Genomic DNA, 14,450 nt, shown 5'->3' on the forward strand with positions numbered 1-14,450 from the left:
ATAACCAGATGGAATAACCAGATAGAATAACCAGATGGAATAACCAGATAGAATAACCAGATGGAATAACCAGATAGAACAACCAGATAGAATAACCAGATAGAATAACCAGATGGAATAACCAGATAGAATAGAATAACCAGATAGAATTAACCAGATAGAATAACCAGATGGAATAACCAGATAGAATAACCAGGTGGAATAACCAGATGGAATAACCAGATGGAATAACCAGATGGAATAACCATGGAATAACCAGAGAATAACCAGATAGAATAACCAGATAGAATAACCAGATAGAACAACCAGATAGAACAACCAGATAGATTAACCAGATAGAATAACCAGATGGAATAACCAGATAGAATAACCAGGTGGAATAACCAGATGGAATAACCAGATAGAATAACCAGATAGAATAACCGGATAGAATAACCAGATGGAATAACCAGATGGAATAACCAGATAGAATAACCAGATGGAATAACCAGATAGAATAACCAGATGGAATAACCAGATAGAACAACCAGATAGAATAACCAGATAGAATAACCAGATGGAATAACCAGATAGAATAACCAGATAGAATAACCAGATAGATTAACCAGATAGAATAACCAGATGGAATAACCAGATAGAATAACCAGGTGGAATAACCAGATGGAATAACCAGAATAACCAGATGGAATAACCAGATGGAATAACCAGATAGAATAACCAGATAGAATAACCAGATAGAACAACAACCAGATAGATTAACCAGATAGAATAACCAGATAGAATAACCAGATAGAATAACCAGGTGGAATAACCAGATGGAATAACCAGAATAACCAGGTGGAATAACCAGATGGAATAACCAGATGGAATAACCAGATAGAATAACCAGATAGAATAACCAGATAGAATAACCAGATAGAATAACCAGATGGAATAACCAGATGGAATAACCAGATAGAATAACCAGATAGAATAACCAGATGGAATAACCAGATAGAACAACCAGATAGAATAACCAGATAGAATAACCAGATGGAATAACCAGATAGAATAACCAGATAGAATAACCAGATAGATTAACCAGATAGAATAACCAGATGGAATAACCAGATAGAATAACCAGGTGGAATAACCAGATGGAATAACCAGATAGAATAACCAGATGGAATAACCAGGTGGAATAACCAGATGGAATAACCAGATGGAATAACCAGATGGAATAACCAGATGGAATAACCAGGTGGAATAACCAGGTGGAATAACCAGATGGAATAACCAGGTGGAATAACCAGATGGAATAACCAGTACATTAGAACATCATAAACTACATATAAAGTCTAAATAATTGCACACCTCGTTGAAGTCATTTATCATCAGGGTTTTCAACCACTTTAGTGGCACCAGGGAATCCAAATGTCATAAATTGTGTAAGTCCAAAATGTGGAGTGTTAAAACTACATTTGGATTTAGCTGGTTTGGTGGCGGCCCGAGGAATGTCAAGAGTTAACTACCAATGTGAATGGGTTTGGTATCTCATGTTTTTATGAGTACTACCATACCCTGTTCAAAGGCACTTAAATATTTTGTCTTACCCATTCACCCTCTGAATGGCACACACACACAATCCATGTCTCAATTGTCTCAATGCCTAAAAATCCTTCTTTAACCCGTCTCCTCTCCTTCATCTACACTGATTGAAGTGGATTTAACACGTGGCATCAATAATGGATCATAGACTGACCAGGTGATTCCAGGTTAAAACTATGTCATGGAAAGATGCTTTGTACACTCCCCCATCGACTACCTGCTCGGACCCCCCTTTGGGCTTGGAGACATTGTTCCGTTGGTATCAAGGGACCTAACGTGTGCCAGGAAAACATTCCCCACACCAGTACACCTCCGCCACCAGCCTGTACCGTTGACAGCAGGCAGGACTGGTGGACTCATGGCCCCATAAGCATGACGCAACAGGAACCGGGATTCATCGGACTGGTCTAGGATCAGTGGGTTAACTGGTCTAGGATCAGTGGGTTAACTGGTCTAGGATCAGTGGGTTAACTGGTCTAGGATCAGTGGGTTAACTGCCTGTTCAGGGGTAGTATGGCCCCATAAGCATGACGCAACAGGAACCGGGATTCATCGGACTGGTCTAGGATCAGTGGGTTAACTGGTCTAGGATCAGTGGGTTAACTGCCTGTTCAGGGGTAGTATGGCCCCATAAGCATGACGCAACAGGAACCGGGATTCATCGGACTGGTCTAGGATCAGTGGGTTAACTGGTCTAGGATCAGTGGGTTAACTGCCTGTTCAGGGGTAGTATGGCCCCATAAGCATGACGCAACAGGAACCGGGATTCATCGGACAAGGCAATGTATTTCCATTCCTCATTTGTCCAGTGTTGGTGATTGCGTGTCCGCAGGAGCCATTTCTTCTTGTTTTTAGCTGATAGTAGTGGAAACCGGTGTGTTTGTCTGCTGCAATAGCCCATCCGTGACAAGTATCAACGACTGTTGTACTGCACCATTATTTATCTGTTTGTGGACTGCCTATTAGCCTTTGTGCGATTCTTGCCATTTTCCTTTGACCCATCTCGATCAACGAGTTGTTTACGCCCACAGGACTGGATGTGTTTTGTTTGTCACACCATTCTCTGTAAACCCTAGACACTGTCGTGAAAAACACAGGAGTCCGTTTCTGAGATACTGGAACTGCCACGCCCGGCATCGGCGGCCATACCGTGCTCAAAGCTGCTTCGGTCACTGGTTTTGACCATTCTAACGTTCAATTGAACAGTAACTGAATGCCTTAATGCCTGTCTGCCTGCTTTATTTAGAGTTGCTTCGGTCACTCGTTTTGACCATTCTAACGTTCAATGGAACAGTAACTGAATGCCTGTCTGCCTGCTTTATTTAGCAAGCCACAGCCATGTGAGTCACTGCCTGTAGGAGCGATCCATTTTTGTGAACAGGGTGGTCTTCCTAAACTGGCCACTGTGTGTAGTTTGAAGTAAAAAAAAAAAAAACTTCTTAGCTGAAAGGTGCCAGTGATTCTAATATTTTTTTTTTACCAATTTAGCTTTAGCTCAGTCAAGAGGAGCCAGTCAAGAGGTAGAATCAGTCAATTTAGCTTTAGCCCAGTCAAGAGGAGCCAGTCAAGAGGTAGAATCAGTCAATTTAGCTTTAGCCCAGTCAAGAGGAGCCAGTCAAGAGGTAGAATCAGTCAATTTAGCTTTAGCCCAGTCAAGAGGAGCCAGTCAAGAGGTAGAATCAGTCAATTTAGCTTTAGCCCAGTCAAGAGGAGCCAGTCAAGAGGTAGAATCAGTAAATTTAGCTTTAGCCCAGTCAAGAGGAGCCAGTCAAGAGGTAGAATCAGTCAATTTAGCTTTAGCCCAGTCAAGAGAAGCCAGTCAAGTTTAGCTTTAGCCCTTTCTGACAATTAATGCGTGATCCATGAATTGTCTTTAACCCTTGATTTTTTATATGGGGCATGCTGATCTGCAACAGTTAAAGTTAAAGGGAGAGAGAGGGAGGGAGGGAGGGGTGAGGGAGGGAGGGGGTGAGGGAGGGAGGGAGGGAGGGGTGAGGGAGGGAGGGAGGGAGGGAGGGGTGAGGGAGGGAGGGAGGGAGGGAGGGAGGGAGGGAGGGGGGTGAGGGAGGGAGAGAGAGAGGTGAGGGAGGGAGAGAGAGGGAGGGAGGGAGGGAGGGAGGGAGGGAGGGAGGGAGGGAGGGAGGGAGGGAGGGAGGGAGGGAGGGAGGGAGGGAGGGAGGGGTAAAACATTTAAAGATCTGAATCAGAGATAGAGTACACACCCTCCCAGTCAGACATCCCTAGGTCATACAGGAAATGTTGCTCATTGAAAGTTATGACATGTCTTCGTGCATACTGCTAATGCAGGCAATGGAACAATAGTCACAATGTTAATCTATATTTGAACCCCTGCTCTCATCCTTGGCCTCTGACCTTTAACCCCCGTCTGTAGTTAAATGGAGGAGCGGGACAGAAGCCGCTCCCCGTCCCGCAGGACCAGTCGGGTGGAGCAGGTGGTGGGGCGATGGCTACGACGCTCCAGGGATTCCAGCAGCAGGTTAGTACTACCAGGCCAGCCACGTAACACAGTTAGCTTTGGCATTAGGCCTGGCTAGTTTGGGTTTGACTGGGATAGCCAGGGAGCTAGTAATGGCTTTGTCTGGGTTAGGCCTGCGGGGTAGAAATGGGTTCGTCTGGGTTAGGCCTGGGGTCTAGTAATGGGTTTGTCTAAATGGTTTTATTTGGGTTAGGCCTAGTTATTCAAGGCAATATTGGACATCATCTGTTGGAGACTATTATGAGGAAGTGTTTCCTTGTTTGTTTTGATTGGCTGATACCTTGTCCTCTGGCTGATACCTGGTCTCTACCCCAATCAGAGAGCGTATCCTGGTAGATGGGAAGGCGGCTGCGGGGGGAGAGTCTAGCGGTCAGGATCAGAAGAACAGCTACCCGGTTAGACTGACCGTCCAGATCCTACGAGACCCCCTCCTCAACACTCATGGAATCACCCTGACACCTCAGACACCCATACTGGTGCAGGACATCACCCCAGGTAGGCTACATAAACATGACATAGGACTATCATAACCTGACATAGAACTATCATAACCTGACATAGGACTATCATAACCTGACATAGGACTATCATAACCCTGACATAGGACTATCATAACCCTGACATAGGACTATCATAACCCTGACATAGGACTATCATAACCCTGACATAGGACTATATTGTGCTGTCATGAGCATGGGACCGCTGGACAGATTAATTTAACAATCAACATCTGATGAGAAAAACAGCAAGAGAAAAAAACAAACATATGGTTTCAGAGTCACTTGAAGATTTGATTTAATAATTTGGTTGGTTGGGTGGCAGAAATCAGACCAATTAGTTATGCTGTTGAATTCAGGTGGCAGTCTTTTGACCAATCATCCTTTGCTAAACTGAGATCCTGGCAGTCTTGCTAGTGATTACTCCATCAGGTGCAGGATCCAACTACATCTATGATCAAATTATTGAATCCGATTGTGATGTCATTGAGATTGACAGGCTGTACAGAAAAGGGAGAAGAGGGGTTTTGTGTGGTTCCATAGGCTCCATTAGGGTTTGTGTTGTTATAAGCCCAGGTGGAGACTGAGGGTGGGTCGCTAATGGCACCCGATTCCCTATATAGTGTACAACTTTTGACCAGAGTCCTAGTAGTGCCCTATAGAGAACAGGGTGCCATTTGGGACACAGTGAGAGGAGGGGTTAAGGTTGCTGAGCTAGTGGAAGTATCGCTGGTGTGTGTGTGGTGGTGGTTACAGTAATGAGAGGAACGGTTCATGGGAGATCAGTAGGACAACAAAGGGTTTATCCTCATATGCTGTATAGTACCTACAGTAGGGCCCTGTGTGTATGGATGTGTATAGACTACCCTCACAGACCTACTGTATATAGACTACCCTCACAGACCTACTGTATATAGACTACCCTCACAGACCTACTGTATATAGACTACCCTCACAGACCTACTGTATATAGACTACCCTCACAGACCTACTGTATATAGACTACCCTCACAGACCTACTGTATATAGACTACCCTCACAGACCTACTGTATATAGACTACCCTCACAGACCTACTGTATATAGACTACCCTCACAGACCTACTGTATATAGACTACCCTCACAGACCTACTGTATATAGACTACCCTCACAGACCTACTGTATATAGACTACCCTCACAGACCTACTGTATATAGACTACCCTCACAGACCTACTGTATATAGACTACCCTCACAGACCTACTGTATATAGACTACCCTCACAGACCTACTATATATAGACTACCCTCACAGACCTACTGTATATAGACTACCCTCACAGACCTACTGTATATAGACTACCCTCACAGACCTACTGTATATAGACTACCCTCACAGACCTACTGTATATAGACTACCCTCACAGACCTACTGTATATAGACTACCCTCACAGACCTACTGTATATAGACTACCCTCACAGACCTACTGTATATAGACTACCCTCACAGACCTACTGTATATAGACTACCCTCACAGACCTACTGTATATAGACTACCCTCACAGACCTACTGTATATAGACTACCCTCATAGACCTACTGTATATAGACTATCCTCACAGACCTACTGTATATAGACTACCCTCACAGACCTACTGTATATAGACTACCCTCACAGACCTACTGTATATAGACTACCCTCACAGACCTACTGTATATAGACTACCCTCACAGACCTACTGTATATAGACTACCCTCACAGACCTACTGTATATAGACTACCCTCACAGACCTACTGTATATAGACTACCCTCACAGACCTACTGTATATAGACTACCCTCACAGACCTACTGTATATAGACTACCCTCACAGACCTACTGTATATAGACTACCCTCACAGACCTACTGTATATAGACTACCCTCATAGACCTACTGTATATAGACTATCCTCACAGACCTACTGTATATAGACTACCCTCACAGACCTACTGTATATAGACTACCCTCACAGACCTACTGTATATAGACTACCCTCACAGACCTACTGTATAAAGACTACCCTCACAGACCTACTGTATATAGACTACCCTCACAGACCTACTGTAAATACAGTGGGGCAGAAAAGTATTTAGTCAGCCACCAATTGTGCAAGTTCTCCCACTTAAAAAGATGAGAGAGGCCTGTAATTTTCATCATAGGTACACTTAAACTATGACAGACAAAATGAGAAAAAAAATCCTGAAAATCACATTGTACGATTTTTAATGAATTTATTTGCAAATTATGGTGGAAAATAAGTATTTGGTAAATAACAAAAGTTTATCTCAATATTTTGTTATCCACCCTTTGTTGGCAATGACAGAGGTCAAACGTTTTCTGTAAGTCTTCACAAGGTTTTCACATACTTGGGACAGCTAGTCTGACTGGGGACAGCTAATCTAACTGGGGACAGCTAGTCTTACTGGGGACAGTTAGTCTGACTGTGGACAGCTAGTCTAACTGGGGACAGCTAGTCTAACTGGGGACAGCTAGTCTAACTGGGGACAGCTAGTCTTACTGGGGACAGTTAGTCTGACTGGGGACAGCTAGTCTAACTGGGGACAGCTAGTCTAACTGGGGACAGCTAGTCTGACTGGGGACAGCTAGTCTTACTGGGGACAGCTAGTCTAACTAGGGACAGCTAGTCTAACTGGAGACAGCTAGTCTTACTGGGGAAAGCTAGTCTAACTGGGGACAGCTAGTCTAACTGGGGACAGCTAGTCTAAATTGGGGAAAGCTAGTCTTACTGTGGACAGCTAGTCTAACTGGAGACAGCTAGTCTTACTGTGGACAGCTAGTCTAACTGGGGACAGCTAGTCTTACTGTGGACAGCTAGTCTTACTGTGGGCAGCTACTCTTACTGGAGACAGCTAGTCTAACTGGAGACAGCTAGTCTAACTGGGGACAGTTAGTCTTACTGGGGACAGCTAGTCTTATTTGGGACAGCTAGTCTAACTGGAGACAGCTAGTCTTACTGGGGAAAGCTAGTCTAACTGGGAACAGCTAGTCTAACTGGGGACAGCTAGTCTAACTTGGGGACAGCTAGTCTTACTGTGGACAGCTAGTCTAACTGGAGACAGCTAGTCTTACTGGGGACAGCTAGTCTAACTAGGGACAGCTAGTCTAACTGGGGACAGCTAGTCTTACTGTGGACAGCTAGTCTTACTGGGGACAGCTAGTCTTACTGGGGACAGCTAGTCTAACTGGGGACAGCTAGTCTTACTGGGGATAGCTATTCTAACTGGAGACAGCTAGTCTTACTGGGGACAGCTAGTCTAACTGGGGACAGCTAGTCTAACTGGAGACAGCTAGTACATAAACACAACCAGTAGGTCACATGGGGTACATAAACACAACCAGTAGGTCACATGGGGTACATAAACACAACCAGTAGGGCACATGGGGTACATAAACACAACCATTAGGTCACATGGGGTACATACACACAACCAGTAGCTCACATGGGGTACATAAACACAACCAGTAGGTCACATGGGGTACATAAACACAACCAGTAGGTCACATGGGGTACATAAACACAACCAGTAGGTCACATGGGGTACATAAACACAACCAGTAGGTCACATGGGGTACATAAACACAACCAGTAGGACACATGGGGTACATAAACACAACCAGTAGGTCACATGGGGTACATAAACACAACCAGTAGGTCACATGGGGTACATAAGCACAACCAGTAGGTCACATGGGGTACATAAACACAACCAGTAGGTCACATGGGGTACATAAACACAACCAGTAGGTCACATGGGGTACATAAACACAACCAGTAGGACACATGGGGTACATAAACACAACCAGTAGGTCACATGGGGTACATAAACACAACCAGTAGGTCACATGGGGTACATAAACACAACCAGTAGGTCACATGGGGTACATAAACACAACCAGTAGGTCACATGGGGTACATAAACACAACCAGTAGGTCACATGGGGTACATAAACACAACCAGTAGGACACATGGGGTACATAAACACAACCAGTAGGACACATGGGGGAGGGGCGTTGTGCTTTTTTTGTTTTTTTGTAACCACGTTTGCTGTTCCTCTGCGCCACATCAGATGGACACACACACTACAGATAGTAACGGCCCCCTGAGGCTGGGCTCTCTGGCACTGATCTCAGTAATACCACCATCTGTCTCTGTCTCTCTGTCCCTGTTGCTCTGCCCTCCCTCCTGTTGACTCAAAAACCCTGAGAGTCAGAGACAGAGAGTCAGATAGAGAGAGAGAGAGAAAGTTAGAGAGAGAGTTAGAGAGAGAGTCAGAGAGAGAGAGAAAGTCAGAGAGAGAGTCAGAGAGAGAGAGAGGGAGAGAGTCAGAGAGAGAGAGAGTCAGAGAGAGAGTCAGAGAGAGAGAGAGAGAGTCAGAGACAGAGAGAGAGTCAAAGAGAGAGAGCGAGTCAGAGAGAGAGTCAGAGAGAGAGAGAGGGAGAGAGTCAGAGACAGAGAGAGAGTCAGAGAGAGAGTCAGGGAGAGAGAGAGAGTCAGAGACAGAGAGAGAGTCAGAGAGAGAGTCAGAGAGAGAGAGAGAGTCAGAGACAGAGAGAGAGTCAGAGAGAGAGTCAGAGAGAGAGAGAGAGAGTCAGAGACAGAGAGTGTGAATCCTTTATCAGCAATGATCTGTTATATACTCTGTTGATCAAGATGATGAGGAAGAGGATCCTGTGTGTTTGTGTGTGGGTAGCGGGGCCGGCTGATGGAAGGCTCGTCCCTGGCGACCAGGTCGTAAAGATTAACAATGTTGCCGTCGACGACCTGACCCCAGAGCAAGCGGCTGACCTCATCAGGTACAATAACACACACGCACAAACACACACACACACGCATGCATACACACTCACAAACACACAAGCATTTATTTATCATATTGACCCCCACTCTCTGTCCCTCTCTCTGTCTCTCCCTCTCTCTCTCTCTCTCTCTCTCTCTCTGTCTCTCTCTCTCTCTCTCCCCCTCCCTCTCTCTCTCTCTCTCTCTCTCTCCCTCCCCCTAGGGAGTGTCAGCACTCTGTGATGATAACGGTCCTCAGAAACTCAGCGGTGAGTCACTATGTTTTCCATGTTGTATTCTTCCTTCAGTTAAAAGTTGCTCTCTTCATCAACAGAGAAACCACACACACACACCCAGGTGCTCCATCATGGTTCCCCACAGGCAGCAGAGTGTTGTCACGCCTTTATTATGACCTAGTAGTGTGGCCTCGGCGTGTGTGTGTGTGTGGCCTCGGCGTGTGTGTGTCTGCTTGCCTGCGTGTTGATGAATGGGCAACTGCAGATATTTTTAACAACACACTTTATCCATTAGGAACACTGACTCTTTTCAACAACAACACACATAGTTTTCCCCATTAGGAACACTGACTCTTTTCAACAACAACACACATAGTTTTATCCATTAGGAACACTCCCTGGATGTGTTGCAGTGGCTGGCGTTACCTACAGTGGAGAAACCCCAACAACATTTACGTTTGTCTGAGATCATTGTCTCTGAGGTTCTGTTGTTTATCAGCCTGTTGGGTTGATCAGTCAGATTAGTGTCTCTGAGGTTCTGTTGTTTATCAGCCTGTTGGGTTGATCAGTCAGATTAGTGTCTCTGAGGTTCTGTTGTTTATCAGCCTGTTGGGTTGATCAGTCAGATTAGTGTCTCTGAGGTTCTGTTGTTTATCAGCCTGTTGGATTGATCAGTCAGATTATTGTCTCTGAGGTTCTGTTGTTTATCAGCCTGTTGGGTTGATCAGTCAGATTAGTGTCTCTGAGGTTCTGTTGTTTATCAGCCTGTTGGGTTGATCAGTCAGACTCGTGTCTCTGAGGTTCTGTTGTTTATCAGCCTGTTGGGTTGATCAGTCAGACTCGTGTCTCTGAGGTTCTGTTGTTTATCAGCCTGTTGGGTTGATCAGTCAGATTAGTGTCTCTGAGGTTCTGTTGTTTATCAGCCTGTTGGGTTGATCAGTCAGACTCGTGTCTCTGAGGTTCTGTTGTTTATCAGCCTGTTGGGTTGATCAGTCAGACTCGTGTCTCTGAGGTTCTGTTGTTTATCAGCCTGTTGGGTTGATCAGTCAGATTAGTGTCTCTGAGGTTCTGTTGTTTATCCACTACCTGTTAGTTTTCAGATCTAGATTTTTTTAGGGTTTACTGACACTTTATTTAGACAGGTATAGAAACAGATTGATATACAGGAAGGAGGCAGACAACAGGAAGGAGAAGGGGTTTGAACCCGGATAGGGTGAGGAGAATGTTATTTGTCTATGCTGTGAGCATTACCGCTAAACCACAGTTTGTGCAGTCTGTGTCCTTGTGCCTTTTGGAAACTCTGTCTAATTTCTCCTCCTGTGGTTTCCCAGGGACCCAAGTCCTAATTTCTCCTCCTATGGTTTCCCAGGGACCCAAGTCCTAATTTCTCCTCCTGTGGTTTCTCAGGGACCCAAGTCCTAATTTCTCCTCCTGTGGTTTCTCAGGGACCCAAGTCCTAATTTCTCCTCCTGTGGTTTCTCAGGGACCCAAGTCCTAATTTCTCCTCCTGTGGTTTCTCAGGGACCCAAGTCTTCCTTCATCACCCCAGAAAAGAGAGCTAAACTCCGGTCCAACCCGGTCAAAGTTCGCTTTGCTGAGGAGGTTGAGGTCAATAGTCACTCTCAGGTACGTCAGACTCTTAACGACACCCTATTGTCACTGCCTGATGTGTTATAAGCCCTTTATGAAGCTCTTGTGTCATATCTGTCCAGGATTCATGTATGATCTAGTCTATGCAGTGACTTCTAGAGCACCAGATGGACATGTCTGTTAATGCTTTATGGAGCTGACATGACTGCTGTATGGAGCCAGTCGCAAGTGGTTTATCTCTCAGCCATATGACAACCCCATATTCCTCCCTATCCTCACTGCTTGGCTTGGAAACCCATTTCACTGTGGTTTAGATGTCCTGTCCCTGTAGATGTCCTGTCCCTTTAGATGTCCTGTCCCTTTAGATGTCCTGTCCCTGTAGATGTCCTGTCCCTTTAGATGTCCTGTCCCTTTAGATGTCCCTTTAGATGTCCCTTTAGATGTCCTGTCCCTTTAGATGTCCTGTCCCTTTAGATGTCCTGTCCCTTTAGAGGTCCTGTCCCTTTAGATGTCCTGTCCCTTTAGAGGTCCTGTCCCTTTAGATGTCCTGTCCCTTTAGATGTCCCTTTAGATGTCCCTTTAGATGTCCTGTCCCTTTAGATGTCCTGTCCCTTTAGATGTCCTGTCCCTTTAGGGGTCCTGTCCCTTTAGATGTCCTGTCCCTTTAGAGGTCCTGTCCCTTTAGATGTCCTGTCCCTGTAGATGTCCTGTCCCTGTAGATGTCCTGTCCCTTTAGATGTCCTGTCCCTTTAGATGTCCTGTCCCTTTAGATGTCCCTTTAGATGTCCTGTCCCTTTAGATGTTCTGTCCCTGTAGATGTCCCTTTAGATGTCCTGTCCCTGTTGATGTCCCTTTAGATGTCCTGTCCCTGTTGATGTCCCTTTAGATGTCCTGTCCCTTTAGATGTCCTGTCCCTTTAGATGTCCTGTCCCTGTAGATGTCCTGTCCCTTTAGATGTCCTGTCCCTTTAGATGTCCTGTCCCATTAGATGTCCTGTCCCTTTAGATGTCCCTTTAGATGTCCCATCCCTTTAGATGTCCTGTCCCTGTAGATGTCCCTTTAGATGTCCTGTCCCTTTAGATGTCCTGTCCCTTTAGATGTCCTGTCCCTGTAGATGTCCCTTTAGATGTCCTGTCCCTTTAGATGTCCTGTCCCTGTAGATGTCCCTTTAGATGTCCTGTCCCTGTAGATGTCCCTTTAGATGTCCTGTCCCTTTAGATGTCCTGTCCCTGTAGATGTCCTGTCCCTTTAGATGTCCTGTCCCTTTAGATGTCCTGTCCCTTTAGATGTCCCTTTAGATGTCCTGTCCCTTTAGATGTCCTGTCCCTGTAGATGTCCCTTTAGATGTCCTGTCCCTGTTGATGTCCCTTTAGATGTCCTGTCCCTGTTGATGTCCCTTTAGATGTCCTGTCCCTTTAGATGTCCTGTCCCTTTAGATGTCCTGTCCCTGTAGATGTCCTGTCCCTTTAGATGTCCTGTCCCTTTAGATGTCCTGTCCCATTAGATGTCCTGTCCCTTTAGATGTCCCTTTAGATGTCCCATCCCTTTAGATGTCCTGTCCCTGTAGATGTCCCTTTAGATGTCCTGTCCCTTTAGATGTCCTGTCCCTTTAGATGTCCTGTCCCTGTAGATGTCCCTTTAGATGTCCTGTCCCTTTAGATGTCCTGTCCCTGTAGATGTCCCTTTAGATGTCCTGTCCCTGTAGATGTCCCTTTAGATGTCCTGTCCCTTTAGATGTCCTGTCCCTGTAGATGTCCTGTCCCTTTAGATGTCCTGTCCCTTTAGATGTCCTGTCCCTTTAGATGTCCTGTCCCTTTAGATGTCCTGTCCCTGTAGATGTCCCTTTAGATGTCCTGTCCCTTTAGATGTCCTGTCCCTGTAGATGTCCCTTTAGATGTCCTGTCCCTGTAGATGTCCCTTTAGATGTCCTGTCCCTTTAGATGTCCTGTCCCTGTAGATGTCCTGTCCCTTTAGATGTCCTGTCCCTTTAGATGTCCTGTCCCTTTAGATGTCCCTTTAGATGTCCTGTCCCTTTAGATGTCCTGTCCCTGTAGATGTCCCTTTAGATGTCCTGTCCCTGTTGATGTCCCTTTAGATGTCCTGTCCCTGTTGATGTCCCTTTAGATGTCCTGTCCCTTTAGATGTCCTGTCCCTTTAGATGTCCTGTCCCTGTAGATGTCCTGTCCCTTTAGATGTCCTGTCCCTTTAGATGTCCTGTCCCATTAGATGTCCTGTCCCTTTAGATGTCCCTTTAGATGTCCCATCCCTTTAGATGTCCTGTCCCTGTAGATGTCCCTTTAGATGTCCTGTCCCTTTAGATGTTCTGTCCCTTTAGATGTCCTGTCCCTGTAGATGTCCCTTTAGATGTCCTGTCCCTTTAGATGTCCTGTCCCTGTAGATGTCCCTTTAGATGTCCTGTCCCTGTAGATGTCCCTTTAGATGTCCTGTCCCTTTAGATGTCCTGTCCCTGTAGATGTCCTGTCCCTTTAGATGTCCTGTCCCTTTAGAGGTCCTGTCCCTTTCCTGTAAATACAAGTGAGAAGGAACAAGCTCCCTGTAGGACTCCATACAGAAAGGAACAAGCTCCCTGTAGGACTCCATACAGAAAGGAACAAGCTCCCTGGAGGACTCCATACAGAAAGGAACAAGCTCCCTGGAGGACTCCATACAGAAAGGAACAAGCTCCCTGGAGGACTCCATACAGAAAGGAACAAGCTCCCTGGAGGACTCCATACAGAAAGGAACAAGCTCCCTGGAGGACTCCATACAGAAAGGAACAAGCTCCCTGGAGGACTCCATACAGAAAGGAACAAGCTCCCTGGAGGACTCCATACAGAAAGGAACAAGCTCCCTGGAGGACTCCATACAGAAAGGAACAAGCTCCCTGTAGGACTCCATACAGAAAGGAACACGCTCCCTGGAGGACTCCATACAGAAAGGAACACGCTCCCTGGAGGACCCGATACAGAAAGGAACAAGCTCCCTGGAGGACTCCATACAGAAAGGAACAGACAAGAGGGGGGACCACAAGCTTCCGCTAGTGATCAGAGAGTCCCTACAAAGTGTACTACTGTTGACCAGGTCCCTATTCCCTATATACTGTACTACTAGTGACCAGAGCCATATTCACTATATAGTGTACTACTGTTGACCAGAGCCCTATTCCCTATATAGTGTACTACTAGTGACCAGAGCCATATTCCCTATATAGTGTACTACTGT

At 45.8% G+C, this 14,450-nt stretch overlaps 1 protein-coding gene across 1 annotated transcript in view; it reads left to right on the forward strand.

The window, feature by feature from the left end:
* LOC139419337 (uncharacterized) overlaps positions 1-14,450 on the forward strand; it is an 85,142-nt gene that overhangs the window by 33,857 nt on the left and 36,835 nt on the right. The window contains 5 exon segments of the mRNA XM_071169278.1: positions 3,980-4,084; positions 4,404-4,579; positions 9,317-9,419; positions 9,626-9,671; positions 11,160-11,264. Of these exon segments, the coding sequence (XP_071025379.1) occupies positions 3,984-4,084; positions 4,404-4,579; positions 9,317-9,419; positions 9,626-9,671; positions 11,160-11,264 (531 nt within the window). The 5' untranslated portion in view covers positions 3,980-3,983.

This window comes from Oncorhynchus clarkii, chromosome 10 (assembly GCF_045791955.1).
Source record: "Oncorhynchus clarkii lewisi isolate Uvic-CL-2024 chromosome 10, UVic_Ocla_1.0, whole genome shotgun sequence".
NCBI classification, from domain to species: domain Eukaryota; kingdom Metazoa; phylum Chordata; class Actinopteri; order Salmoniformes; family Salmonidae; genus Oncorhynchus; species Oncorhynchus clarkii.